A 26,901-nucleotide genomic window follows, 5' to 3' on the forward strand; every position below is an offset into this window, starting at 1 on the left:
AACTCCCAGCGCGCAGAAATGGCAATGGCTGCTTGTCCTGCGGCAGCCGGCAGCGGCCCTGGGCGTCCACCACCATCACTGCTACCAGCATCCAGAGCCCGAGATTCTGCCTTGCACACGGGTGCTGGGGGCGGGAACAAGGGCAGACGCGTGGGAGGCCGAGGGTGACCCAGTGCCGGGGCAGGCATCCCCACCCCCACACCGGGGGCCTGGGGGAGGGGGGGTCGGAAGGCTTGGCTTGCCCAGGCCTGCCAAGAGGGCACCTGCAGTGTCCTCTCTGGGAAGCATGGTGGCTTCAGGAGAGTGCATTTCCTCCGTGGCGGCTCAGGGACCCAACCACCAGCAAGCATCCCTACTGCGGGGTGGAGCGGCACGGCCATCACCACGGCCACAATCCACGTTCCGCTGCTGTAACTGAACACTACAGGGCTGGCGATTTACCAACAAAGCTTTGTGCAGCCCAAGATCAAGGGGACGCATCTTGGGGGGGGGGGGTGCCTTCTCGCTGGGGAAGGCCTTGAAGACTCGTGGAGGTGCAGGCATCTCACGAGACAGAGCAAGCTGCTGGCTCAGGCGTGTGTTTCAGTATCTGAAAGGCGGAGTGACAGATCTGCTGGTTCACTCCAAAGATGGGCCAGCCTGAAGCCAGAACTGCATTAGGGCTCCCAGGTGGGTGCAGGGCCATCCTCCGCCACTTTCCCAGGCAAGTGCAGCAGCCAGGACATGGGATGCCGGAGCTGCAGGCAGCCCCTTCTAGGGGCCACTAACGCCAGTCTGGAGACCCCAGCTCCCGACCCCATCTAAGCCCAGCCACCTGCGAAAGGTTCCATCTCCAAACACCATGAACACCCAACTCCAGGGACTCGGGTTCCAGCACACAAATTCCACAAACTAAGCACAGGCCCACCTGGCCCCGGCTGTCCCGCGTTCTCACGGTCGGTCCCACGGCCGCCCGTGCTAACTGTGCCGCGCCTTACTTGATCAAGGTCACTTGTTCAACAAAGGCTTAGGAAGCGCCTGCTTGCCAAGTGCCTCAACACAGCAGTTCCATGGGGTTAGGGTTAGGGTTAGGGTTACAACGTGACAGCTCACAAGCCGCTCAGCCAGGCCTGGGTGTGGGAAGCTGTGACGTCACAGGAGTCCCAGCACCCAGGGCTGTGAGTTCCCCGCGCTGCTGCTACTCCACACCCACCGCGGTCCCCGGCACTGGGGCTCCCTCACACTGCCAGGCCCATCATTCTGTACCCGTCCCCGAGGCCTGCGTGCCATCCTTGTCAGCCAATCCAACCGCAGAAACACTCGGGGGAACAGGAGGGAGAGAGGCAGAAGCACAGTAACAACCACGCAAGGAAGCAGAGACGGGGGCTGGCAGAAGGGGACGCAGAGGGCGGGTATGACAGACGGCCACAACCACACTGACAGTGCTCGGCCTTTTATTAGAGCAGCCTCTGCAGGCTCCCCACCCCCCAGTGCTGAGTGGGACCCACCCTTCAAGGTGGGCGGAGAGTCCCTCCATCCAGGGGGAGCCCCTCCTTTGGTGCTGCGGTTCGGAGCCCCTTCCTGGCTCACACGGTCCACTTCAGACACCTGCACAAGGAGAGGAGATCCTGGAGGAGCCGCAGGGTTCCGGGGGCGGGACCACGCCCCAGGGGGCAGAAGGGAGGAGGGCTGCTTGGGCAAGGTCCCGGGCTCACCTGGTCTCCTGGTGGGTGCCCAGACAGCGCACGGTGCAGTACCGGGCCCCGCAGCTGACGCAGGTGTAGGGGGAGGGGAAGCCACACACAGCACAGAAAGGGCGCTGGGGCCGGGACGGGGGCCCCGCGCAGGCGGTCAGGTAGTTGGGGCCCTCGGCCACACTCAAGTTCTGCAGAGACAAGACGGGCAGGCTCGGGGTCTCCTCTGCCACCCACCGGGCCCCAGGTCCCCCCTTTCCCGGGGGCTCTGCCCTCACCTGCTCCTCCAGCAGGGCCTGGAAGTTTTTCCGGAAGCGAAGTTTAAAATGATCACCGCGAGTTTTCTTCTTTTTCTTTCCTGGAGGTCAAGAGCAATTGGCTGCCGGATACCTGCCTCCCTCCCACGGAGCCTGTGTCTGCCCCTCTGCCCTCCCCCGCCACTCCAGCCTGGCCACTGTCGCCTCCCTGCCCCGAAGTCTACAGCTTTATGGTGGCTCTTCATTACCACCCTCTATTCCACAGCCACGAGAGGAAGCTGAGGCACGGGAGGGGGCCGTGGCTGTGGCCAGTCACCGGCAGAGCCAGGAGGAGCTCCCAGGCTGGCGGGCTCCCCCCACCCCACCTCACCGGTGTCGGCATCGTCATCAAACTGAGGCAGCCTCTTGCCCAGCTGCGGGAGCCCGGCGTGGGGGTCGTCCTGGAAGTTGTCATTCTCCAAGGCCTCGAGCTGCCTGTTGATGCGGCGCTGCCGGGCCGCCCGGTCCAGCACCCGCCGCTGCCCGGGGTCCTGGGAGCGAACTGGACAGGGCGGGTGAGAAGTCACGGGGGTGCGGAGAAAGGAGAAGCCGGGGCGGCCCTGACTCTGCACAGGGCACGGACGATGCCCGGGACTGGGGAGCCCCCCTTCTGTGTCAGTCACCAAGCTCCTGATCCCTGCACCTCCTCCCAGCCACCCGCCCCCCACCCCCCTTCCTCCCAGCCTGTCTCAGCGCCTCGTGGCTGCTCCCACCCCCTGGGCCTGGCCCACCACACCTTTCCTGGAGGCCTCTTGCTGCTGGCACAGGGCAGGGCTGGGTGCAGCACGAAGCCACCTGGGACACCTGCAGCCCACGCTGCAGCTCCTGGGCTCGAGTCCCGGCTTCTGACCCGGCTCCCTGCTAATGCACCCAGGAGGCAGCAGGTGATGGCTCACGTCTGTGGGTCCCTGCCACCCACACTGGAAACATGGATGGAGTTGTGGGCTCCTGGCCTCCGCCTGGCCCAGCCCTGGCTGCTGTGGGCATCTGGGGAGTGAGTCAGTGGATGGACGTATGAAACCTCTGTCTCTTTCAAATACATAAAAATCCAAACAAAAGCAGCCATAACCAAACCCCGCGATCGTGCCGAGGCGTCCAGGCTCCCTGGGACTCTGACGCACTTGGCCTTCCTGCTCAGCACTCACTTCCTGCCTCAGGGGAACAGGCGCCCACAGGCAGCCACGCACACGCTCAGCCCCCTCCACCTTACCTGCTGGGCACCCGTCCTCCCTCCATTCCCAGGGGGACACAGCCGCTCCCCCAGGCCCCTGCTAAACCCGAGACCGTGCCTCCAGTTCGAGCCCAGCCCCTCCCTCTGGCACCCTCAAGCCCGTCTCCCCCTCTGGGACTTTCCCCTCTCCCAGGTCCACCGGCCCCACAGCTGCTCCTCCCTCCCCTGCCTGCTGCCCCTCTTCTACCCCCAGCAATCCGACCCCCACCTGACCATTCAGTGGCAGGGCCCAGGACCCCAAGCCCACTGGGCACTCCTAGAGGCCGCCTCTGACTTGCACTCTGCTGCCCGGGACGCCTGGTGCTGACCACCTCCCTGGGCTGAAGGTGACAAGACTCTGGCCTCGCTGCAGCCACACGTCTCCTCTCGGCTGCCTCCCAGCCTCTGAGCCACCTCTGGCCGATCCCCTTCCCTCGACCAGCGGCTCCCTCTTCCTGAGACTTCCACTCCGACACAGGGACCTAGCAAACGTGAGTCTCTCCTAGGCCCCAGAGCTGGGCCTGCCAACACGCCGATGCCCCAGCTCAACTGCAACCCCCACCCCCACAGCCCAAGTCCGCTTCTCCCCTGTCCTGGAGCAGGACCACCTACACAGCACCCAGCCTGAGGACTTCCCTTACCCTAATGCGGGGCGCGCACGGTGGCAGAGCAGGCTACGCCACTGCGTGCTGGTTCAAGTCCCAGTGACTCTGCTTCTGACCCAGCTGTCTGCTAGTATGTTCTGGGAGGCAGCACACGGGAGACCCGGATGGAGCTCCTGGCTTCAGCCTGGCCCAGCCCTGGCCAATGTGGCCATTTGGGGAGTGAACCAGTGGATGGAAAATCCGTCTTTATGTTGCCCTGCCTTTAAACAAGCAAACAAAAAAACACCTAACACCATCTCAGCTGTTTACCAGGTTCCAATAACGTAACTCAAAATAACTCATGGCCAGAAACATGCTGTATGAGGCAAAGCCACTGTCTAGGACGCCAGCATCCTATATGGGCCAGTTCAAGTCCCGGCTGCTCCACTTCCAATCCAGCTCCCTGCAAATGTGCCTGGGAAAGCAGCGGAAGATGGCAACGTGCTTGGGACCCTGCACCCACGTGGAAGACCTAGAGGAAGCTGCTGGCTCCTGGCTTTGGCCTGGTGCAGGCCTGGCTATTTCAGCCATCAGAGGAATGAACCAGACTGTCTCTATATAACTCTTTCAAATAAATAAACCTCAAAAGCAAAACAAAAAAAAAAAAACACCAATCTTTTTATCCCTTAAATATTTACCAAGAGCCTGCTAAACACATATTTTTTGAATATTTATTTATTTAAAAGGTCAAGTTCAGAGAGGCAGAGACAGAGAAGTGTTCCATTCCCTGGGTCACTCCCCAAATGGCCACAATGGCTGGAGCTGAGCCGATCCAAAGCCAGGAGCTTCTTCCAGGTCTCCCACGTGGGTGCAAGGGGCCCAAACACTAGGGCCATCTTCTGCTGCCTTCCCAGGCCACAGCAGAGAGCTGGATCAGAAGCGGAACAGCTGGGACTGGAACTGGCACCCATAGCGGATGCTGGCGCTGCAGGCGGCGGCTTTACCAGGTACGCCATTATTAGTAAAATGGCACTGTCCTGACACCACCCTAGGCTCCAGCCCCCTGCCACCATTGCTGGAAGCCAGGTGGCCACATGGCCCAACCACCAGTGTCAGCCCCCACTCATCCTAATGGGATTCACTGTTCCTACTTCCCTGCCCCCCAAGTTTTAAAAGGACCTGCTCCTGAACACGTGGCTCTCTCTCTCCATCTCCTGATTCTCCCTCTCTGTCTCCCTCCCTCTCCTGACCTCTGTCTCTGTCTCTCTCCTACATTCTCCATCTCTCTCTTCTTCTTCACCCCTTCCCTCCGGCCTGTCGGGTTTACCCCAATAAACCCTTTCCCTTACTCCGGTGTTTGGTGTGCTCTGTGGCGGCCTTATAGCCACAGTGCCAGTCCCTAACAATATTGAGAGCACCAGAGCTAAGACCTGCGAGGTGCCCCCCACAAGCCAGGTGCTCCCCGAGTTAACTGCGTAGACGACACCGTTCCCTCCCAGCAGCCACGTCGGGGCTCTTCCCGTCCTGAGCTGATGGCCAGAGGTTAGGAACTGCTCAGAACACAACCCCAGAACCGCCTGGCATCAAACCTGCCCCTGGCCCCTGCACGGCCTCCCTTCCAGGTGCAGCCAGGGCCCTGGGCCACCGGGGAAGGCAGGACACCGGCAGCCCACGGAGGAGCACAGATGATCCAACGCGCAGCCAGGCAGCAGGGCCCACGCTGGGACAGGGAGCTGCACGAAGGCCTAAGCAATGAGCGCCCTGGCTGGGGAGACAGCAGGTGCTTCAGCCCTGGGGGCCCCGCCTCAGTGCGTCAGGGGCTGCAGCTGGGGAGTGAACCGGCGTCTCTTTCAAACAAATAAACCTGTACTATTTATCCTTAGATTTATTTATTTATTTGAAAGGCAGAGCATGAGGGAGAGAGAGGGAGAGAGAGGGAGAGGGAGAGGGAGGGAGAGGGAGAGAGAGAGAGGTCTTCCATCTGTGGTTCACTCCCCAAATGGCTGCAATAGCAGAAGCCAGGAGCCGGGAGCCCCACCCAGGTCTCCCACGTGGGTGCAGGGGCCCAGAGACCTGGGCCATCTTCTGCTGCCTTCCCAGGCGCACTAGCAGGAGGCTGAACTGGACACAGGGCAGCCAGCGCTCCAACTGGCACTCTGGGATGAGATGCTGGCATGCAGGCAGAGGCTTAACCATGTCAGATTCAAGTAATAATTTGTTAAAAAAGAATTTGGGGGGGGCCGGCGCTGTGGCGCAGCGGGGTAAGCCTCTGCCTGTGGCACCGGCATCCCATTTGGGCACTGATTCATGTCCTGGCTGCTCCACTTCCGATCTCTCTCTCTGCTATGGCCTGGGAAAGCCGCAGAAGATGGCCCGAGTGCTTGGGCCCCTGCACCTGCGTGGGAGACCTGGAGGAAGCTCCTGGCTCCTGATCAGCACAGCTCCGGCCATTGTGGCCATTTGGGGAATGAACCAGCGGATGGAAGACCTCTCTCTCTCTGTGTCTACAACTCTACCTCTCAAATAAATAAATTTTTTCTAAAAAAAAAAAATTTGGTTTTTTATTATTATTATTATTAGAGGGGCAGACAAGGAGAGAGACAGGGAGAGCTCCCGTTCACCGGTTCACTCCCCAGACGCCTGCAACAGCTGGGCTGCGCCAGGCCAAAGCCAGGCACGGGGAGCCAGCTCCAGGCTCTCCCAGCATTGGGAGACTGGGGATGGAGCCAGGGCCCAGAATCCAGGCACTCCCACGGGCCGACCTGACCAGTCTGCGGACCCTCACCTCTTCCATCGGCAGCCACCGAAGTGGCCCTTCCCACTAGACCCGCACGGCCAACGCGGCAGCCACTGGGCACCCGTGGCTTCCCTTAGCCCAGGGAAGGCGCACACATGAGGCCCAGGGCCACGACCCCAGAAGCATCTACGGGGCAGCGCGGTTCCTATCCCACCAGGCCACCCCTGCGCGGGAGCCAGAACTGGCTTTCTGAACCGGCCACTCCCCTGCCTCCGAAGCCTCGCGGCCACGCTCCGGCAGCAGGGGCGCCCGTCAAACGCCCCCTCCTCGGCCGGGGGCACGGTCCCCGCACACCTCCGCCGCTCAGTCCCCGCCACGCCTCCCCGCGCCCACACCTCCACACGCTCCGAAACGCGGCGGCAGGGTTCCCCGCAAGCCAGCTTTGGGGCAGCCAGGTCTCGTCGCCCATCCCCATAGCCCGGCTCCGAGCAGACATCAACAGAACGTGAGAGAGCGGGGGAGGAGGGAGGCTCAAGGCCAGGACCCGAGGGCCGGGAAAGGAACCTGAGACTGAGAAAACGCCGGGCTTGCTGTGCAGTAGAAAAGGGGCGACCTCCAGAGCCTCACGTACCCGAAGTTTTCTTCTCCACCATTGATGCCTCACAGCTGCCGGAAGTTCCGACTGCGCACGCGTAGTAAACCAACCGCCTCGGCGAGGGCACATCACTTCCGGTGGCGTGTGCCTCTGCGCGTGCGCAGAGCAATTCCCTCGCCACTTTTCGCACCCTACGTGGTGTTCCCTTGGAGACGAGAAAGCTTTCCGCCATGTTTTTTAGGGGCAAAACCACTTCCGGCTTCGGGGTGCTTGTGCAAGTTTTGTAGGGGACGCGACATGGGTCGCTTTAAAGAGGTGATGCTGATGGGTTTTCGAGAACCGTTGTTTTCCATTGGGCCTTCTGAAGAGGCCATCAACAAACACAAAGGCAGCCCCCGGGGGTGGGCGGAGCTGCGGAATAAAGTGGGTGGTCAGAGGGGGCCCGGCGGACTTCAGCCCAGAGTTCCAGCCCCAATCCCCGGAGCCGTGGCGCGGCGCGGGCTCCTCGGCCAGCCCCCGGCGCCTCCCCTCCCCGTCTTCCGCCCAGGACCCGCCCCCGCGGCCCGCCGGACCCTCGGCGAGGGGTCACGTCCCCTGTCCGGGTAGCAGCGTCCGCGCTCGTCCAGCGGGCCGCGCGCCCGCGCCCGGGCACAATCCTTGCCTTGTCCGCGGCGCCGGCGTCTCGACGTTTCCGCAGCCTCGGGTTACGTCTTCGCTCCAGGGCGGAGCCCCAGCCCGGCGTCGCTGCGGCCCGGCTTCCTCAGGACTTGGAAGCCAGGCGCGCAGCCCAGCCCCGCGTGGGCCCCGCTCCCCGTCATGGCCTCCTCCGGCCCGGGCCTCCGGCTCCTGCTGTCCCTGCTGCTGCTGCTGCTGCCGCCGCTCTCGCCCGCTGCTTCAGCCTCCGAGCGGCCCCGGGGCGGCAAACCGCTCAACCCAGGTGGGAACCCGGCCCCGGGGCGGGGTGGGGCGCGCGGGGGTCCGGCCTCCCCGCCCGCTCCTCACCCCGCGAACGCAGCCGGAATCCCCGCGTGTCCGTCCCGCCCCGTTCCCGCGGGGGCCCCCCGGTGCCTGGGCGGGGAGCGCTCCCCAGGGAGCGGGGTCCGGGAGGCGAGGGGCCTGCAGAGAGTGGGTGGGGCTTGGGGCTGGGGTCCCAAGTGCCAATTCCCGGCTGGTGACAGAGAAGCTGCTGGTCATCACCGTGGCCACAGCCGAGACCGAGGGCTACCGGCGGTTCCTGCGCTCTGCGGAGGTCTTCAACTACACCGTGCGGGTGAGGAGGGGCAGAGCCCCCAGGACCCCCGGGGAAACCTGCCAGGAGCCCCCGCGCGGCGGCGGTGGCTGAGCTCCGCGCCTCCTTTCCCTGCAGACCCTGGGCCTGGGACAGGAGTGGCGAGGGGGCGATGTGGCCCGCACAGTGGGCGGAGGACAGAAGGTGCGGTGGCTGAAGAAGGAGATGGAGAAGTACGCAGACCGGGAGGACATGGTCGTCATGTTCGTGGACAGGTAAAGCCGGCTGGGGTGCGGGAGGAGCCTGCCGGGGTGCGGGGCGGCCCCCTGCTCACGCGCCCCTTCCGCGTCCAGCTACGACGTGATCCTGGCAGGCAGCCCCTCCGAGCTGCTGAAGAAGTTTGTCCAGAGCGGCAGCCGCCTGCTGTTCTCGGCAGAGAGCTTTTGCTGGCCCGAGTGGGGGCTGGCGGAGCAGTACCCGGAGGTGGGCACGGGGAAGCGCTTCCTCAACTCTGGTGGTGAGTGGCAGAGGGGCCTGGGGCCCGCGGGCTGGGGGCACGCTGGGGGTCTTGGGGTCAACACCGCCCCTCTCCTCGCCCAGGCTTCATCGGCTTCGCCCCCACCATCCACCAGCTCGTGAGGCAGTGGAAGTACAAGGACCATGATGATGACCAGCTGTTCTACACGCGCCTCTACCTGGACCCGGGGCTGAGGGTAGGGGAGGCCGGGGGTCCCTGGCTGGGCGAGAGGGGAGGGGTGCAGGGGGCGTGGGGGCGTGGGGAAGGTGCCCACCACCATGCATCCCCTGCAATGAAACCTTGTCCTCTCCAGGAAAAACTGAAGCTCAATTTGGACCACAAGTCCCGCATCTTCCAGAACCTCAATGGGGCTTTGGGTGAGGAGGGGGGAGGCTGGAGTTGGGGGTGGGGTGGAGGGGGGCAGATGCTGGCTCTGCCGTGGACCAGCTGAGAGTGTGGCTCCGTGCCAGCCAGGGGCCGGGGCGGCAGTGAGCAGCCAAGGGCTTTCCCTCTGTGAGCTCACCCTGTGCAAGGCTCCAACCAGGGCAGGTCCCTGCAGGGTTGGCCCACGGGTTCAGCAGGCACAGCCTGGACAGGGCCCCCAGCAGGGCGGGCATGGGGTCCCCTCCGCAGCCGAGCCTGGGGCAGCCCCCCAGGGAAAGGAGGTCTGACACCCGGCCCTTCCTCCTCCTCCTCCCCAGATGAGGTGGTGCTGAAGTTCGACCGGAACCGCGTGCGCATCCGGAACGTGGCGTACGACACGCTCCCCGTCGTGGTCCACGGCAATGGCCCCACCAAGGTGCTCGCAGGGACCTCACCCCTTCTGAGCAGCCCCTCAAGGGGAGGGGACCTCCCCCCTTCTGAGCAGGGGCGCAGGGGGAGAGCTTTCCCCCGGGCCCCTGCCTCAGCCCCTCTCTGCCTTCCCCAACAGCTCCCACTGAACTACCTGGGAAACTACGTCCCCAAGGGCTGGACGCCCGAGGGAGGCTGTGGGTTCTGCGACCAGGACCGGAGGCCACTCCCGGGGGGGCAGGTAGGCGGGGGCGCCAGCTGCTGGGTGCGCCTGTCCGGGGCTGGGGGCACAGGGGAGGCCCTGAGCCCTATGGCGTCTCGTAGCCTCCCCCCTGCTGGGTGCGCCTGGCCGGGGCTGGGGGCACAGGGGAGGCCCTGAGCCCTTCGGCGTCTCTTGCAGCCTCCCCCCCGGGTGCTCCTGGCCGTGTTTGTGGAGCAGCCCACCCCGTTCCTGCCTCGTTTCCTCCAGCGGCTGCTGCTTCTGGACTACCCGCTGGACAGGGTCACCCTCTTCTTGCACAACAACGTGAGGCCACGCCCCCAGGGGCCACCCTTCTCCCGGGCTCCGCCCCTCCCTGCCCACCCTCTCAGTGCAGCCCCTGACCCCGCCCGCAGGAGGTGTACCACGAGCCCCACGTGGCAGACGCCTGGCCACAGCTGCAGAACCGCTTTGCGGCCGTGAGGCTGGTGGGGCCGGAGGAGGCCCTGAGTCCTGGCGAGGCCAGGGACATGGCCATGTGAGTGAGCGGGTGGCCCTCAGCTTCCCTGCCCGGGGGCCACCCCCACCTGCACCTACCACCCAGCAGAGGGCGCTAAGGGCCTGCCCTGCCCAGGCTCACCTGGCCCTGGGCCTGTCACCCGCAGGGACAGCTGTCGGCAGGACCCCGAGTGCGACTTCTACTTCAGCCTGGACGCCGACGTGGTCCTCACCAACCGGCAGACCCTGCGCCTCCTCATCGAGGAGAACAGGTGCGGCCCTGCTCCGCGGCCCCCAGAGTCCCTCCCCTCCCCTGGCTCGCGGGCTCCCCCGGGGCCTCACCGCCCACCCGGCCCTGCAGGAAGGTGATCGCGCCCATGCTGTCCCGCCACGGCAAGCTCTGGTCCAACTTTTGGGGGGCCCTGAGCCCCGACGAGTACTACGCCCGCTCCGAGGACTACGTAGAACTGGTGCAGCGGAAGCGAGTGTGAGTGTCGCCTGCTCCCAGGCGCTCCTGCCACACAGGGGGTGGGGGGATGCCTCACGACCCCCGCAGTGCCCGACTGGGCTGACTCCAGCGTCCGGGCCTCCAGGGGCGTGTGGAACGTGCCCTACATAGCCCAGGCCTACGTGATCCGCGGGGAGACCCTGCGGACCGAGCTGCCCCAGCGAGAGGTGTTCTCGAGCAGCAACACCGACCCGGACATGGCCTTCTGTAAGAGCCTGCGTGACCAGGTGAGGGCTGGCGGGCGGATGCTGGGGGCCGGCCACTACCATGGCCGCTGCCCTTCTCACGCGTGCTCGCCGCCCTGCCCCCACCCAGGGCATCTTCCTGCACCTCAGCAACCAGCACGAGTTTGGCCGCCTCCTGGCCACGTCCCGCTACGACACGGACCACCTGCACCCCGACCTGTGGCAGATCTTCGACAACCCCGTGGTGAGTGGGGGCCTGCAGCCGAGGAGGCGGCGGGGGCTGCCTGGGCCGCATCTCAGGGTCCCCCCCATCCTCTGTATCACCCCCTCCTGCTCCCTAGGACTGGAAGGAGCAGTACATCCATGAGAACTATAGCAGGGCCCTGGAAGGGGACGGGATGGTGGAGCAGGTGAGTCCTATGGCAGCAGCCGAGCCGACAGGGCTCCAGCCCGCGACCCTCTGTGTGCGGGGCATAGCAGTGGGTTTATGGGCAAAACCAGGATGTCAAAAAGAGGTGCATGTTGTGGAGGGGTGGGGACCTGGGGCTCCCGGACCTGCCGGGTGCCCTGCTCTGCCCCAGCCTCTCCTCCTCCTCCTCCTCTGCCTTTGCCCTGTGAGCGCCCACCCCAGCGCTGCTCCTCCTCCCCCCACCCCGCCCCCAGCCGTGCCCGGATGTCTACTGGTTCCCGCTGCTGTCAGAGCAGATGTGTGACGAGCTGGTGGAAGAGATGGAGCACTACGGCCAGTGGTCAGGAGGCCGGCATGAGGTGAGGGTCCAGGCCTCCTGGGAGGAGGGGACGCTGAGACCGGGGGCGATGGAATGGACGGGGGACACATGGAGAAGTGAGCCCCAGGCAGTACGCCTGCATTTACCCGTCATCCACGCGAGGAAACATCACTGGGCCGTTGGCCAGGACATGCAGGTGCAGCAAGGTGCTGGGCAGGGCAGCCCTTGTCCCGGCCGGGGGTCCGGGAGGGCTTCATGGGAGCTGTGAAATCAGGAAGTAGGGGAAGGAGTGCTCCAGGCACAGAGAGCAAGCGTGTGAAGACTTGGGAGCACGGGGGAGGGGGCCTGGCCCTGGCGGCGCAGAGGGGCCCCGGCTCAGCGTCCACTGCCCCCAGGATTCAAGGCTGGCCGGAGGCTACGAGAATGTGCCCACCGTGGACATCCACATGAAGCAGGTGGGCTACGAGGACCAGTGGCTGCAGCTGCTGAGGACGTACGTGGGCCCCATGACCGAGAGCCTGTTTCCGGGCTACCACACCAAGGTAGGCCGCTGCGGCTGCTCTCACCGCCCCTGCCACCGTCACCTCTGGCCCAGCCTGCAAGTGGCCACCCAGAGCCCCATCAGCTCCCACGTCTGGGGTTCCGTGGAATCCAGGTCCCAGGAATGAGATGGGGAGCGGGCACAGGGACGGGGCCAGAAGTAGGCGGGCCGAGACCCGGGGTGCATCGTGGCTTAGCTGTGGCGCTGGTTAACAGTGAGACCTTGGGGGGGGGGGGGGCTGTGCCCTCTGCAGCAGCCCCTCCCCCCAGTCCTCTGCTCTCTCCACCTGCAGGCCCGGGCGGTGATGAACTTCGTGGTTCGCTATCGGCCAGATGAGCAACCCTCTCTGCGGCCACATCACGACTCCTCCACCTTCACCCTCAACGTAGCCCTCAACCACAAGGGCCTGGACTACGAGGTGAGCCCCTCCCCCGTCAGCGAACACCCACGTGCACGCCCGGGACGGGGGGACCCTTACCTGGAGCTCCTGCCACCCCCCCACCCCGTGCCTTCCTCCCACGTGCACACCCCTGGGTGAGGGGACACTTACCCAGAGCTCCTGCCACTCCCCCACCCCGTGCCTTCCTCCCAACGTGCACGCCCGGGATGGGGGGATGCTTACCCAGGGCTCCTGCCACCCCCCACCCCATGCCTTCCTCCCCACGTGCACACCCCGGGGCGGGGGGACCCTTCCCCACAGCTCCTGCCACCCCCCACCCCGTGCCTTCCTCCCACGTGCACGCCCGGGATAGGGGGACACTTACCCAGAGCTCCTGCCACTCCCCCACCCCGTGCCTTCCTCCCACGTGCACGCCCGGGGCGGGGGGACCCTTCCCCACAGCTCCTGCCACCCCCCACCCCGTGCCTTCCTCCCACGTGCACGCCCGGGATAGGGGGACACTTACCCAGAGCTCCTGCCACTCCCCCACCCCGTGCCTTCCTCCCACGTGCACGCCCGGGGCGGGGGGACCCTTCCCCACAGCTCCTGCCACCCCCCCACCCCGTGCCTTCCTCCCCACGTGCACACCCCTGGGTGAGGGGACACTTATCCAGAGCTCCTGCCACTCCCCCACCCCGTGCCTTCCTCCCAACGTGCACGCCCGGGATGGGGGGATGCTTACCCAGGGCTCCTGCCATCCCCCACCCCGTGCCTTCCTCCCACGTGCACGCCCGGGATAGGGGGACACTTACCCAGAGCTCCTGCCACTCCCCCACCCCGTGCCTTCCTCCCACGTGCACGCCCGGGGCGGGGGGACCCTTCCCCACAGCTCCTGCCACCCCCCACCCCGTGCCTTCCTCCCCACGTGCATGCCCTGGTGGGAGTGCGCTTACCCAGAGCTCCTGCCACCTCCACCCAGTGTGTTCCTGCCCCCTGCCCTCAGATGCCCCTCCGCGTGGCACCACCCCCACAGCTCAGGTGTGTGCTCAGCCCCCTCTCCTGCTCCTTTCTCTCCCCACCAGGGTGGCGGCTGCCGCTTCCTGCGCTACGACTGCGTGATCTCGGCCCCGCGGAAGGGCTGGGGGCTCCTGCACCCCGGCCGCCTCACCCACTACCACGAGGGGCTGCCCACCACTCGGGGCACCCGCTATATCATGGTGTCCTTTGTCGACCCCTGACACGCGACCACTGTGCCAAACCTTCACTGCCATGGTGCCTTCTCAGGGGAGCCCCAGCCCCAGCCCCAGCCCCGGAAAGGGGCGGCCGCCGGTCTCCCCATGTCCTGAATGTGTGCTGAGCGTGCCTGGGACTGATCATGTTGTGCACCCACCCACCCCCACCCTGCCCAGACACAGCCCCCTCCCTACAGCCCGCAAGGGCTCCTGGGGAAAAGGGTCTCCCGGGGGTGCCCTGGGTGATAAATTATTGAGACTGCTCCCTCCCACTAAAGGAGGATTTGTAACTCTCGAGTCCGTGGGTTGTCTGTCATCCCCCCTTGCCTGGTCTTGTTCCTGCCTGCCACCCTGCCCCACCCCCTGCCAGCACTGGGGGCAGAGCGTGGGAAAGGCTGTACCTGCTGGTTCAGGCAGAGGCCCCAGCCCCACACAGGCCCCTGACCTCCCCAAAGGTGGGTGCAGGAGCCAAGGATGGCGCTGGCACAGGAGCTTCCCCCTGGACACGTGCATGCTCTGGACCTAAACTTGAACCTGGGCATGACCAGGGAAGAGGATTCCCTGCAGGGTCATCACTGGAGAGCTTCCTGGCAGAGGGGGCTGTGAGAGGAGGAGAGACCTGAGAGCAGGGCTCCTTCCAGCCTCTGGGAGACCCCTAAGTCCTTGCGGCTCCCTGGGGGCTGCCCCTGGATCTCCTGCTGTTCCCTGCCAGAAGCCTTTACCAGATCAGTCAAGCCACCTGTCCCAGGGTGTTTTGTTGGTTCCGGACCCTTCCCCCTCCCCAGCTGGAGCCCCCAGGAAATTCTCCCTGGCAGGAGGGCGGCTGATGGCCTGCTTGGCTTATCCTCCCTTGTGGACGGCCCGTCCTCTCGCCCTGTGCTCCACTGTCCTCGGACCAGGCCCTGTGTTTGGCCATGGACTGAGCAGGGACAGAACACTGCTCGTGGCAAGGCCTCTGGACAAGGACAGAAACTGTGCCCTGTGCAGCCCAGCACAGCCTGAGCATGGGAGGGGGGCTTAGCCGGCTCCTACAGACCCCCACTCGTGAACAGGTACCACGGGGTACTGGGCAATGAGTGTGGGGGTCACAGCCACGCACACCACAGCAGCCCACCTGTTAGTTAACTGCTCAGAGCTTGGGAGGCCCTGGTGCAGGGGAGGACCCTCCAGGGCCTGTCCCCTGGCCTCCCCCCCTGCAGGTCCCAGGTTCTGGGAGCCACTTCTTGACAGCTCAGGGTTCAGGCTGCTCCTGTGCAAGCCCCGCCCTGCCTAGGGGGACCCAGGTCCCTGCTGAGCCCGAGGCCCCGCCTCCCCACAAAGTTCAAATCCCCCCTCCCCCTCTCCCAGCTCCTGGCCCCACCCCTGGTATTTTCTGCAGGGTCCTATTGGTCATAGCTCCATGAGCTCAGGTGGCCATCACCCTTCCTTGCTGGGGCTCACAGAGGGGGTGGAGATGACCTGGGGCTAGGTCCAGGGGTCAGGGGCAGTGGGTGGGGCCACAAGGGGAAGGTGCTCAGGAGCAGTGGGTGCCCCTGTGCGAGGCCTCCACAAGATGGCGGCCTCCTGCAGCCCCCTCCGCAGGGGTCTCCAAGTGTTCGCTGTCTCCCAGTGGGTCTTCTCCTTCTTAGGGCTTGGTGAGTCCCCAGAGCCCAGGGATGCAGGTTCCCCTGCCCGGGGCCCTGCGCCTCTGCCTCCCCTTTCCCTCAGGGAGGCAGCCCAGGGACCCCGGGCCCTTGAAGCAGTCTGGGGAGCCTGTGGGGGGGGATGGGAGTGGGGAGGGGACTTTGGCCCTGGAACCAGGGCAGGGGCAGAGGGACACCGGGCTGCAGCTCCTGGGTTCTGAGTGCGCCCCCTCCTCCAGCCCAGGTATGCCTGGTGGCTTTGATCTTTGTGCTCCTGAGCCGGGCCTGGACCCTTGGGGTCCTCTACCTGGTCTGGCTGTACTGGGACAGAGACAAAGCCAGGGCTGGAGGCCGCCGCTCTGCCTGGGTCCGGGACTGGGCCATCTGGAGGCACTTCCGGGACTACTTCCCCATCTCGGTGAGGGCTAGGAGGACGCTGTGCTGGGGGGGGGGGGCTCAGAGGAGACTGGGGAGCCCCCTGCTCCATGCACCGTCTCAGGGACGGGTGGGGCTGCCCTTCTGCTCCCCAGCTGGTGAGGACGGCCCCGTTGGACCCCTCCCAAAACTACCTCTTTGGCTTCCACCCCCACGGAGTCCTGGCGGTCGGGGCCTTCAGCAACTTCTGCACGGAGGCCACGGGCTTCTCCCGCCTCTTCCCTGGCCTCCGGCCGCACCTGCTCATGCTGCCCTGCTGGTTCCACCTGCCGCTGTTCCGGGACTACATCATGTCCAGTGGTGAGGGCCTGCCCCCATCCCACGGGCATGGGGGCGGGGCTGGAACTCCTGGCCCCAGCGCCCCCTTCCGCGCCCTCCCCCCTCCCCAGTATCCCCGCATGAGGTGCCCCAGCGTCTGCCGTCCGCCCAGGTCTGGTCTCCTCTACCAAGGCCAGTGCTGCCTATCTGCTGTCCAGGCCAGAGGGCGGCCAGGTGGCTGTCCTGGTCGTGGGCGGCGCTCTGGAGGCGCTGGAAGCAAAGCCCGGAGGCCTGAGCCTGCGGATCCGCAAGCAGAAGGGATTCATTAAGCTGGCGCTGGAGCAGGGGTGAGGCGCGGCGCGGGGCGGTGCGGTGCGCCCAGCAAGGCGCCCACGTCGCGGCCCAGGCTCACCCGCGCCCCTGCTCCCCCAGGGCCTCCCTAGTCCCTGTCTTTTCGTTCGGGGAGAACGAGCTCTTCCGGCAGTGCCCGAACCCGCGGGGCTCCCGGCTGCGCCGCGCGCAGGAAGCGCTGCAGCCGCTGCTGAGCGTGGCCCTGCCGCTGTTCTACGGCCGCCTGGGGCTCCTGCTGCCCTTCCGCGCGCCCGTCCACACCGTCGGTGAGCCCCGGCCTCGCCCCTGCGGTCGCGCGCCGCGCCCGATCCCCTGGCTCAGGGCCCGCGGGCTGGAGCGCCGCCTGGTTCCCCAGCGCGTGCGTGGGCAAGTGCCCCAGCCCCCACCCAGTGGCCGCCGCTCCTGCGACCCGGGGATGCCAGCAAGCGCGTTCCATCCGCAGTGGGGGCGGCGATCCCAGTGCAGCGATGCCCGCGGCCAAGCCGAGCTCAGGTGGACGCGCTGCATGCGCTCTACGTGGAGCGGCTCACGCAGCTGTTTGAGGAGCACAAGGCGCGCTATGGTGTCCCCGCGGACAGGCACCTCGTCCTCACCTAGCGGGACCTCCCGCCATCAGGCCCCTCCCCTCCCCTGGGCGAGTGCGGGTGGGGGAGTGGAATTAAAGGTGGGAGAGACCCGTGTCTTCTCCGTGTTTGTGTGTTCAGTCGGGGGCTGCTGGGGCCACAGGGTCTGGGGGGCGGGGCTCTCCAGGGCGGCTTGCCTTTCCCGACACCCACAAAGAGGTCAGCACTCAAGGTCCTGCTCACCCAGCCTCAGCTGGGCTCCTGGCCCCTGGCACCCAGTGTGCTGGTGGGCAGCTGCTTGGCCACGCCCACTGTGAGTTGCTCAGCCTCCCAGGCACCGCCCTTCCCCCCACCCTCTCTCCCCTCCCAGCGCTCTCAGGGGCCAGCCTAGACCTATGACCCAGGGCGTTTAGAGGTCAGTCTCAGAGGGAGCCTGGACACTCTGGGCTCCAGATTCAGGCATCTCTCCAGCCACACCCCGGACCCTGGGCCAGGGGGACACCTGTGACCCCACGTGGAGCCTTGCAGGCAGATGGGAGCTGGGGGGATGGACGTCTCCCCAGCCCCTGTGCCCCCAACCCCTGCCCTGTGAGGACCCTACAGAAGCAGTGGCTGGAAGCACTGGGCGCCTCCTACGGGGTGCGGACATTCGTCCTCTAAGGTGAGAAGAGTGGGGAGGCGGGTGCCTGGGGAGAAGGGACTGGGAGGAGGCTGTGCTGCCGTTCCCAGGCCTGGGCAAAGGCAGAGGAACAAGCCAGAAGCAGGCCCCTGCCAGGTGATCCGTGCAGGTGGGGGGGCAGGAGCTGGGCTGAAGAACTGGGCTTCCCAGGGGAACCCATTTTTCTTTCTCACCTTTCCCAGTTTGTTGCTCCTTCCTTCTTCTCCTCTTCACACCGCTCTGGTCTCTTCTGTTCCCTACTTGATATCCATCTACCCAGACCGGGACACACCCAGCCAAGGTGAGCTCTGGGCAGGGCTCCAGGTGGGGAGAGATGGGGAGGGTGCCTCTGGGACTCTGCCATCCAGATCTCTCTGCAAACAGGGCCAAGTGGTGGGGGTGGAAAGGAACTGGGTGATCTGGAAACACCAAGGGATTATCTTCTTATCAAGGTGATGGGTCAGCCTCCCCAGAGATGCCTTCTCCCCCTTCCCCACCCCACTCCCCCGCACTCCTCACCCTTCCCTGTCCTGCAGCCTGAGCACAAGGAGAGCTGCGGGGTCCCTGCCTCCGCCCACCTCACCTTCCTCTAGGCCTGGCTCGGCCTCCCTGCTCAGCCCCTGAGCCCCGTGCACTGGGACCCCAGCTCCCGCCTTGACCTCCCCTCCAATAAAGGCTGGTTCTGGAGGGAGCGCGGCCAGGCACAGCCACCCATCCTGTCTGCTGCAGAGGGGCGCCTGGGGTGGGGTCTCAGCACCCTGCGTTCCCCTGCCAGGAGAGCTGACTGTGCCCCAGGACCTGGGAGACGTCTCCCCCTCCCGGCCCTGCTCCCTGTGTGAAGCAAGGCTGCCACTTAGCTCAGAGCTGGCAGGGTCAGGACAGAGTTGGGAGGAGACCCCGGGGGGAGGGGCGGAGAGGGGGCAGCTGGGGCAGAGCTGAGCTGGGTCAGAGGCCAGCAGGTGCAGGGATGGGAGGACCCAGGGCAGGAGCAGAGAGAGCTGAGCACAGAGCTGCTCCTGGCCTCCCCAGCCTTTAGTGTCCTTGGAGCTGGGAGAGCAGCCGAGGCCAGGCTGTGTGTCACCAGCGCTCAGAGCCAGTGCCCGCCAGCAGGAGGCTCAGCCCCACAGGCCGAGGTGAAGATGCAATGGATGAAGACCTGAAGGCTTAGGACAGAGAAGGGCTCAGGGTGAGGGCCCGGGGAGGCTCCCACCCGTCTTCTCGTCGTCGTTGTCCCCGTCATCACAGCCGGGGCTCGGGGAGACGAGGGCTGAGGCCAAGGTCCCAGGCTGCATCAGCTTTGGTCTCTGTAAGCAAACACCGGGGCAGGCCGTTTGTGAAGAGGGGGTCATTCAGCTCGGTGTTGGAGGTTCATGGGCACAGTGCCCGTATCAGCTCCAGATCTGGAGTGTGGTGGATGGTGGTTATGTCAGGAACCAGGATTAGAGAGACACAGAGACTGGGTGGACCCCACAATCCCATTCCGAAGCTCCCCCAAGGGCCCCAGCACCTCCCACCAGGCCCCATCTCTTTAAGGTCCCCGCAGCTCCCAATACTGCCTCTCTGGAGACCGAGTTCCTGACACGTGCATGTAGGGGGACGTTTCCATAACTTCCCCACTCGCCGAGGGTACTGGGCATGCTGGATTGTGGTGGGGTGAGGCTTGGGATGCCCCCCAACAAGAACAGCCCCAGGGACAGGTGGGGCTGCGCCCTCTGCTCCCCAGCTGGTGGAACTGGCTGAGCTGGATCCTCCTGGGCCACCTCCTGCCCTTGCTTCCTCCCCTGTGGAGTGGGGGACCCTCTGCTTCGAGGCCTCGGGCTTCTCGTGCCCCCCCCCCCCCCCCCGCAGGCCTGCGCTGCACCTGCTCAGGCTGCCCTGCTGGCTCCACCTCCCTGTGTTCTGGGACCACATCTAGGGGGAGGGCCTTGTCTGCCTCCCATGTGTGGGGTGGGGAGCAGCTCCTGCCCCAGCCACTACCTTCCGAGTGTGGTCTGCTTTCTTCTCTCCAAGAACAGGTGTAAGGTCCCCCAACCTGTGCTGTCCCTCCAGGTTTGGGCTCTTCTGATAAGGCCCACAGGTGACCGGGGGCGGGGGCACCAGGGCTGCACCTCGGGTACAAGCGAGCCCGACGGGGCCAGAGCTCCCTGGTGCCCCTGCTGCCCCAGGGCCTCCCTGGTGCCATCTCCTACATCTGTGGGGAAAAGGAGCTCTTCCAGCTGCTTGTGCCCTGCACCCTAAGTGTGCCTTGGGAAACTCCGCAGCCCTGCACTCCATCTCCTGGCATCTGGCTGTGGTTATGGATGGGGGATCCCGGCGACCGCTGTCCACCCGCAGAGGGGGCCCCAGTCCTGGTGCAGCGATGCCCGCAGCCCAGCCGGCCTCAGGTGGACGTGCTGCACACATTCTACCTGGAGCAGCTCACACAGCTGCACAAGGGGCGCAGGTGTGCCACGGCGTCCACACAGACGGGCATCTGGTCCTCCCTGGGCAAGGCGCTGACATTGGCCCCAAACCAGCGCCTTCGGTAGGGGAGTGGAATTCAAGGTGGGAAGGCACTTGTGGCGTCTGTGTGTCTGCCTGCATGGTGGGTGGTCCAAGATGGGGTGGAAAGATCTGGAGAGGCTCCCCAGGGAGACCCAAAATTCCCAGAGACCCCCCAAAGAGGCCAGAGTGGGGTCCCCGCTTTGTGCAGTCTCAGTGGGGATCCTGGGAGTAAACGGGGCTGAGCCAGGCTCTGTCACTTCCTCCATCAGTTGCTCTGCACCCAGGTGCTGCCCCTCCCCCTACACACCCTCCTCCCCCTTCCAGCTCCTCCCAGGGGCCAGCCCAGACTGACAGACTCAGGACCTTGAAGATCAGCCCCAGAGGGAGCCTGGACACTTCTGGGGCTCCAGATCCACGCATCTCCCTGGCCACAGCCTGGACCCTGGGAGAGGGGACACCTGTGACCCCACCTGGAGCCCTGCAGACAGAGGGTGGCACCAGGATGGCTGACGCCACAGCCTCCGTGCGCCCTTGCCCTGTGAAGACGCTGAAGAAGCAGTGGCTGGAAGTACTGGGCGCCATGCACTATGTGCTTGCTTTCGTGGTCCTAGGTGAGAACAAGGGGGAGGCAGAGGTGCCTGGGGTTGCTTGGTAGAGAGGGACTGGCTGGAAACAGCTGGGCTGCTGGCCGGGATACTTGGGTCAAGGGGCAGAGACAGGACCAGGGCAGATGGCCCTGCCCAGTATTCATGGAGATGGAGGAGGGCTGGAGCTGGGCTGAAAATCTGGGCTTCCCAGCAGAATTTGTTTTTCTTTCTCTCTGTTCCCCAGGTCCTTTCTCCATTGTTCTTCTCCTCTTCCTCCTCTTCACACGGCTCTGGTCTCTGTCTGTTCTCTACATGCTGTGGATCTACCTGGACAGGGACACACCCAGCCAAGGTGAGCTCTGGGCAGGGCTCCAGGTGGAGGAGAGATGGGGAGGATGCCTCCGGGACTCTGCCAGCCGCATCTCTGCCCGCAGGGGGACGGCGGTGTGAGTGGACAAGGCACTGGAGGATTTGGAAACACCAAAGAGATTACTTTCCTATCAAGGTGAGGGGTCACCCTCCCCAGAGACGCCTCCTCCCCGTTTCCCACCCCACTCCCCTGCACCTGCTCCCCCTTCCCTGTCCTGCAGCCTGAGACCCGCTGCCTAGGCTCACAGAGGGGCAGGGTGGACAGGTGCACCTGATTCCCTCCCAGGGCCTTGACTCTGAAGTCAGCAGGGGCAGAGGCAGCACCTGCAGCTGCTGTCTCCCCTCTCTGTCTCCCTCCTCTCCTGTAGCTGGTGAAGACAGCAGAGCTGCCCCCCAGCCAGAACTACGTGCTGGGGGCCCACCCCCACGGCATCATGAGTACTGCACCCTTCTGTAATTTCCTTACTGAGTGCAACAACTTCTCGCAGCGCTTCCCAGGGCTGCAGCCCTGGGTAGCCACACTGGCCGGCATCTTCTACGTTCCCGTGTTCCGGGACTACATTATGCTGAGTGGTGAGCCTCACCCCGACAGGGAGGAAGCAGCCCCTGGCTGGAGTGGTCCACACCCCCACTAACACCCTGCTTTCCCATCCAAGACAACAAGACCTGCCCTGAGCCTGGTCATGTCAGCAGTGGGCTCAGGTGGGGGATACAAAGGTTTGAATGTTCCAGAATTGGGGCTGCCCCTTCCCGTGTTAAAGGGTGGGGGGAGGGAATCGGGAGCCACAGAGGGAGTGGTGACTGCTCCCCACTGCTCACGACCCAGGACTGCGTCCCGCGAGCCGTCACAGCCTGGACTTTGTGCTGTCTCAGCCCCAGCGGGGCCAGGCGGTGGTCATCGTGATTGGGGGCGTCCAGGAGTCCCTGTACACGGCCCCAGGGCGACACTGCCTGGAACTCCTGAATCGTAAAGGCTTTGTGCGCCTGGCACTGAGGCATGGGTGAGTGGGTGTGTGGGTGCCGAGGCTGGGCTGGGTTCCCAGTGCAGTCACCCATGTGCCCAAAGGTGGGGCTGTGGGTCCTGCCTGCCTGGGTCTCTGCCCTGCACGGTGCCAGTTTCCCAGGATCCCAGCCCTTCTGAGCAGAGCAGGTTCAGACTGAAAACAGCAGGGCTCTTGGTTCCAGAAACCAAGTTCTGGTTCTCTGTCTGTCCTGTGCCCAAGGCCAGCCCTTGGACTTAATCTTGACCTGTACACAGGGCTGACGCCTGCCTTGCCACCAGGCTGCAGCTGTACACACTGAGTGAGAACATGAATATGCAAAGCCCATTACACAGCCGTTTGTCAAGACAGCTGAGGCTTCCTTCCAGAATGTTCTGTGCAGACAGGGTCCTGAGTGTTCACAGGCACTGGGGAATTGGCCTCAGGAGACGGGAGGGACTCGTTGGCTCCTAAGGTGCTTGCTGAGGTAGGCGGTCCAGGTACCTGACCCCTCTCCCCGACTCGCTCTCTTTTGCCCCTCCCAGGGCCCCCCTGGTGCCTGTGTACTCCTTTGGGGAGAACGATTCCTTCAAAAGCAAGACTTTCGCCAAAGGCTCCTGGCAGTACCTGTGCCAGGTCACCTACAAGAAGGTCACTGGCTTGCCTTTGTGCTTCTGCTGGGGCCGTGGTCTCCTCTCGCCCAACTCCTGGGGTCTGCTGCCCCTGCCCATGCCCATCACCACCGTGGGTAAGTGCCCTCCTGCAGGGAGGAGGCTGCTGTGGGCGGCACGGCCAGCAGCAGCTCTGGCTCACCCGTATCTCCCTCCCCGGCAGTGGGCGGCCCCATCCCCGTGCCCCAGTGCAGCAATGCCAGCGAGGAGCAAGTTGACCACTACCACAGGCTCTACATGGACGCCCTGGAGCGGCTGTTTGAGGAGCACAAGGAGAGCTGTGGGGTCCCTGCCTCCACCCACCTCACTTTCTTGTAGGCTTGGTTCAGCCTCCCTGCTGAACCCCTGAGCCCGGTGCACTGAGACCCCCAGCTCCTGCCTTGCCCTGCCCCTCCTATAAAAATCCATTCTGCCAGTGAGCAGGGCAGGTATAAGCAACCCGGCCTTATTCTCTCCCCCTCCACCCAGCCTGTCTGATAAGTCCTGGTCCTTGGCTGTCCTTTGGATGCAAAACCCAAAGTGCAGACCTTGCAGATCTATGCTCAGGATGGACTGTGGCGCTGGGACAGGAGTGAGGAGCTGCTATGGCCGGGCAGGTACACCCACACCGCGCTGCAAGGAGCCTCGTGGGTACCTGCCTGACACTCAACCGCACCCCTGCGCCCGTGAGGCCTCTCCAGGTTTGGGAGAAGGAGTGCCGGAACTCACCATGCTGCTGGCTGTGCTGCGCGCCAAGAAGTGCTGGGCCACCGCAGTCCCCAGGCCACCTGCACCCCCTGCTGCCCTTTGGTGCCCATCCACAACACCTGTGAGCCCCAGACTCGCCCTTCAGCTCAAGTGGCGTCCCAGGTGCCAGGCGGGGTCCCCATCGCGCCAGCAGTGCAGGTCCTGGAGGTGATCCTCTAGCCTCGCTCTCCCGAGTGGTCCTTTGGCTACTGTCCCAGTGCTGAACTCTGTCCCCGCCTCTCCTGGCTGCAGGAACGGGGTCGCTGTGGCCCCTGCAGTGCCTGCGGCGACCTCTGTGCAGCGATGCCCCGGCGCACAGGCTGTAGGCAGCTGTGTGAGGAGCCCAGGGCGCACTACCGCCTCCCTGTGGACAGCCATCTCCTCCTCACCTAGCCTGGTGGGAGTCTGGCCCCAATGTGAACCTTCGATTCTGGGGACAGCGGTGGGGGGTGGAGAGGGATGGAGGTAAGAGTGCAAATTAAAAGGTGGGAAGAGAGAGCATGAGTCTGTGTGTGTGGTGTGTGCAGACTCCCCGTGGAGCCTTGAAATTCTCAGACCGCCGCAAAGAGGTCAACACACAGGTTCCAGTATCAGCTGGGCTCCCGGCCTGGGCCACTTGCTTCTCCGTGCCGTGCATCAGTTGTTCAGGGTGTCCAGGTGCGGCCCCTCCCCTGCACACCGGCACCCTCTCCCAGCGCTTCCCAGGAGCCTGCCCACACTGACCGGTGGTCAAAGGTTATTCTGAGAAAAGCCTGGACGCTTCCAGGGCTCCAGACACAGGCTTCTCCCCAGCCACACACTGGTCCCCTGGCAAAGGGACACCTGTGACCCCACCTGGAGCCCTGCATGCAGAGGGTGGCTACAGGGATGGCTGACTCCTCAGCCCCTGTGCCCTCCCGCCTTGTGCAGTGGCTGCAAGCACTGGGTGTCCTCCACTAAGTGCTGGCTGTGTCGTTCTTAGCTGGCAGGGGAAGACACGGGGGCCTGGGGTCTGCCAGAGGAAAAGGGACAGAGGGGCAGGTGGCTGTGTGGGTGGCCTGGACACGCAGGCAAAAGGACAGAGGAAGGACCACAGGAGACGCCACTGTCTGGTGTTCTATGCAGGTGGGGTGGGGGTGGGGGTTGGGCTTAATAACCAGGCTCCCGGGGGAATTCACTTGTCTTTCTCACCATTCCCCAGGCTCTTGTTCCTTCTTTCTTCTCTTCCTCTCCTCTTCACACCGCTCTGGTCTCTGTCTCTTCTCTACCTTATGTGGCTCTGCCTGGACAGAGCTCCAGGTGGGGAGAGGTGGGGAGGGTGCCTTGGGGGCTCTGCCAGCCGCATCTCTGCCCGCAGGGGGAAGGTGGTGGGAGTGGACAAGGAACTGAGTGATGTGGAAATACCAAAGGGATTATTTTCCCATCAAGGTGATGGGTCACCACCCCAGAGACACCTCCTCCCCCTTCCCCACCCCATTCCCCTGCACCTGCCCCCCCTTCCCTGTCCTGCAGCCTGAGACCCGCTGCCTAGGCTCACAGAGGGGCAGGGTGGACAGGTGCACCTGATCCCCTCCCAGGGCCTTGACCTCTGAAGTCAGCAGGGGCAGAGGCAGCACCTGCAGCTGCTGTCTCCCCTCTCTGCCTCCCTCCTCTCCTGTAGCTGGTGAAGACAGCAGAGCTGCCCCCCAGCCAGAACCATGTGCTGGGAGCCCACCCCCACGGGGTCATGGGCACTGGAGCCTTCCGTAATTTTGCAACGTCTCCCAGCACTGCCCAGGGCTTCAGCCGTGGCTGGCCTGGCTGACGGGCTTCTGTGTCCCCATGTTCCAGGAGTGCATCATGCCTGGGGGCGAGCCGCCCCTGAATGGGAGGCATCAGCCCCTGCAGAAGCTGTTTCTCACTGCAGCAGGACCCTCTCCCCGCCTGCAGACTGAGGGACCTGCCTGGAGCCCTGACTGTGCGGTGGGCTCAGGCTGGGAGCTGGAGGGTTTGGGGCTCCCCCTCCCTGTGCTAAAGGTTGAGGTGGGGGAATAGGGACACCCAGAAGGGCCAGTGACTGCTCCCACCTACCTGGCCTCCGGACTGTGCCCCGTGAGCCATCACAGCCTGGACTTTCTCCTGTCACGGCCCCAGCTATCGCAGATGGTGGTCATCCCGATATGGGTGCCCATGGGGCCCCATTTGTGGCACCAGGGCAGCTCTGCTTGGATCACAAAGGTGTCAATCGCGGGTGGGTGGGTTTGCAGGTCCTGTTGCTGGGCTAGCCGTCCACTCAGCCCCCTGACCTCCCAGTTCCTGTAGGTGGCACTGCAGGTCACCAGAGCTGAGCAACTGGACAATACTGTCAGCTCCGGTGCCTTCTGTGATACACAGTGTTCCAAGCTCCCAGGCTCTGTGCCACCGCTCTGAGCAAGACCCGGTTACTCTGGAAAGAACAGGGCCCTAGGGCTTCCTTTCTCACCATGTATGAGGCAAAGCCTTGGACTTGACCTTGACCTATACACAGGGCTGACACCTACCTGTCTTGCCACCAGGCTGAAGCTGCAAAGACTGAGTGAGAACATGAAAACGCCAAGCCCGCTACACAGCCATTGGTCAAGACAGCTGAGGCTTCCTTCCAGAATGTTCTCTGCACAGTCATGTGGGAAGTGGCCTCAGGCATCAGCCATTTGTGATGAGAAGGAGGTTTATTCAGCTCACGGTGTTGGAGGTTCAAGGTCATGGTGCCTATAACAGTTCAAGTTCTGGCCAGGACCTCTGGAGCATGGTAGTTGGCCGTTACGGCAGAGAGGGAGAAGAAACTGGGCCCCACAATTCCTTTCTAAGGAGCCCCCAAGTGACTCCAGCAACTCCCACCAGGCTGCAGCTTTTCAAGGCACACACACCTCCCTGGGGACCGAGTTCCTGACACACGGATGTTGAAAAGGACAGAGACCACGTGGAAACAGCAGCAGAGCCTGTGTGTGGTCAGGGCATCCCCCGGCGCCTGCTGGTCCTACTCCATCCCTGGTGTCTTGTCTGCACCTGGGACTTACACAGAAAGAACGTGTGGCCGTATCATTGGAATGCCACTTGGTCGTTCACTGTCCAACAAAATCTGTTCACCCTTGTCCCTGGCCCCCTGTCTGGGTGGCCCTCTGGCTTGTCGGGGCCATTCCCAGGTGATGAGCTCCACAGCCACGGTGGCGGTGGCGTGGGGTCGCTTCCTCTGCTCAGAGTCCACTCTCCACGCTTGGTCGGAGGCTGGGGCTTTGCCCTCACCTGCAAGGGAGGCTGCAGGACGCTCCAGGGCCTAGGAGTGGAGCTGTGGAGAGGG

The 26,901-nt window shown here is 64.5% G+C and overlaps 4 protein-coding genes across 4 annotated transcripts; 3 read left to right on the forward strand and 1 right to left on the reverse strand.

Annotated features, from left to right (window-relative positions):
* Window positions 1–1,416: 1,416 nt before the first annotated feature.
* Window positions 1,417–7,439, reverse strand: ZNHIT1 (zinc finger HIT-type containing 1). Its single transcript, XM_062180991.1, has 5 exons — window positions 7,132–7,439; window positions 2,301–2,471; window positions 1,952–2,031; window positions 1,695–1,864; window positions 1,417–1,587 (listed from the first exon to the last, which is right to left on the reverse strand). Exons 1-5 carry the CDS (start codon window positions 7,325–7,327, stop codon window positions 1,566–1,568), a joined length of 639 nt encoding a protein of 212 aa, XP_062036975.1. The 5' UTR covers window positions 7,328–7,439; the 3' UTR covers window positions 1,417–1,565.
* A 276-nt stretch (window positions 7,440–7,715) lies between these two features.
* Window positions 7,716–14,191, forward strand: PLOD3 (procollagen-lysine,2-oxoglutarate 5-dioxygenase 3). Its single transcript, XM_062180990.1, has 19 exons — window positions 7,716–8,032; window positions 8,274–8,365; window positions 8,462–8,598; window positions 8,677–8,840; window positions 8,924–9,036; window positions 9,154–9,217; window positions 9,542–9,639; window positions 9,772–9,873; window positions 10,033–10,158; window positions 10,248–10,369; window positions 10,497–10,601; window positions 10,691–10,816; window positions 10,923–11,064; window positions 11,153–11,266; window positions 11,364–11,432; window positions 11,686–11,790; window positions 12,146–12,292; window positions 12,584–12,709; window positions 13,753–14,191. The coding sequence occupies exons 1-19, from the start codon at window positions 7,912–7,914 to the stop codon at window positions 13,906–13,908; spliced, it is 2,229 nt and encodes a 742-aa protein (XP_062036974.1). The 5' UTR covers window positions 7,716–7,911; the 3' UTR covers window positions 13,909–14,191.
* Window positions 14,192–15,454: 1,263 nt separating this feature from the next.
* Window positions 15,455–17,250, forward strand: LOC133750529 (2-acylglycerol O-acyltransferase 2-B-like). The gene is made up of 7 exons (XM_062180104.1): window positions 15,455–15,536; window positions 15,610–15,643; window positions 15,747–15,942; window positions 16,055–16,259; window positions 16,390–16,564; window positions 16,650–16,834; window positions 17,011–17,250. Exons 1-7 carry the CDS (start codon window positions 15,455–15,457, stop codon window positions 17,163–17,165), a joined length of 1,032 nt encoding a protein of 343 aa, XP_062036088.1. The 3' UTR covers window positions 17,166–17,250.
* Window positions 17,251–20,089: 2,839 nt separating this feature from the next.
* Window positions 20,090–23,198, forward strand: LOC133750530 (2-acylglycerol O-acyltransferase 3-like). The gene is made up of 8 exons (XM_062180105.1): window positions 20,090–20,313; window positions 20,598–20,884; window positions 21,105–21,212; window positions 21,295–21,365; window positions 21,598–21,802; window positions 22,056–22,230; window positions 22,755–22,957; window positions 23,044–23,198. Exons 1-8 carry the CDS (start codon window positions 20,090–20,092, stop codon window positions 23,196–23,198), a joined length of 1,428 nt encoding a protein of 475 aa, XP_062036089.1.
* The last annotated feature ends 3,703 nt before the right edge of the window (window positions 23,199–26,901 follow it).

This window comes from Lepus europaeus, chromosome 21 (assembly GCF_033115175.1).
Source record: "Lepus europaeus isolate LE1 chromosome 21, mLepTim1.pri, whole genome shotgun sequence".
NCBI classification, from domain to species: Eukaryota; Metazoa; Chordata; class Mammalia; order Lagomorpha; family Leporidae; genus Lepus; species Lepus europaeus.

Bases quoted from the DNA above. Each gene is read 5' to 3' on its own strand.
- ZNHIT1 (XM_062180991.1), bottom strand. From the start codon at position 7,327: ATGGCGGAAAGCTTTCTCGTCTCCAAGGGAACACCACGTAGGGTGCGA. The intron at 2,032-2,300 runs GTGAGGTGGGGT...CTTGACCTCCAG, and splicing joins TGATGACGATGCCGACACCG to GAAAGAAAAAGAAGAAAACT. The intron at 1,588-1,694 runs GTGAGCCCGGGA...CTCCTTGTGCAG, and splicing joins GGCACCCACCAGGAGACCAG to GTGTCTGAAGTGGACCGTGT.
- PLOD3 (XM_062180990.1), top strand. From the start codon at position 7,912: ATGGCCTCCTCCGGCCCGGGCCTCCGGCTCCTGCTGTCCCTGCTGCTG. The intron at 11,267-11,363 runs GTGAGTGGGGGC...CCTGCTCCCTAG, and splicing joins AGATCTTCGACAACCCCGTG to GACTGGAAGGAGCAGTACAT. The intron at 12,293-12,583 runs GTAGGCCGCTGC...CTCCACCTGCAG, and splicing joins TTCCGGGCTACCACACCAAG to GCCCGGGCGGTGATGAACTT.
- LOC133750529 (XM_062180104.1), top strand. From the start codon at position 15,455: ATGGCGGCCTCCTGCAGCCCCCTCCGCAGGGGTCTCCAAGTGTTCGCT. The intron at 15,943-16,054 runs GTGAGGGCTAGG...TCTGCTCCCCAG, and splicing joins GGGACTACTTCCCCATCTCG to CTGGTGAGGACGGCCCCGTT. The intron at 16,565-16,649 runs GTGAGGCGCGGC...CTGCTCCCCCAG, and splicing joins AAGCTGGCGCTGGAGCAGGG to GGCCTCCCTAGTCCCTGTCT.
- LOC133750530 (XM_062180105.1), top strand. From the start codon at position 20,090: ATGGGGGATCCCGGCGACCGCTGTCCACCCGCAGAGGGGGCCCCAGTC. The intron at 20,314-20,597 runs GTAGGGGAGTGG...TCCCCCTTCCAG, and splicing joins GCCCCAAACCAGCGCCTTCG to CTCCTCCCAGGGGCCAGCCC. The intron at 21,803-22,055 runs GTGAGCCTCACC...CTCACGACCCAG, and splicing joins GGACTACATTATGCTGAGTG to GACTGCGTCCCGCGAGCCGT.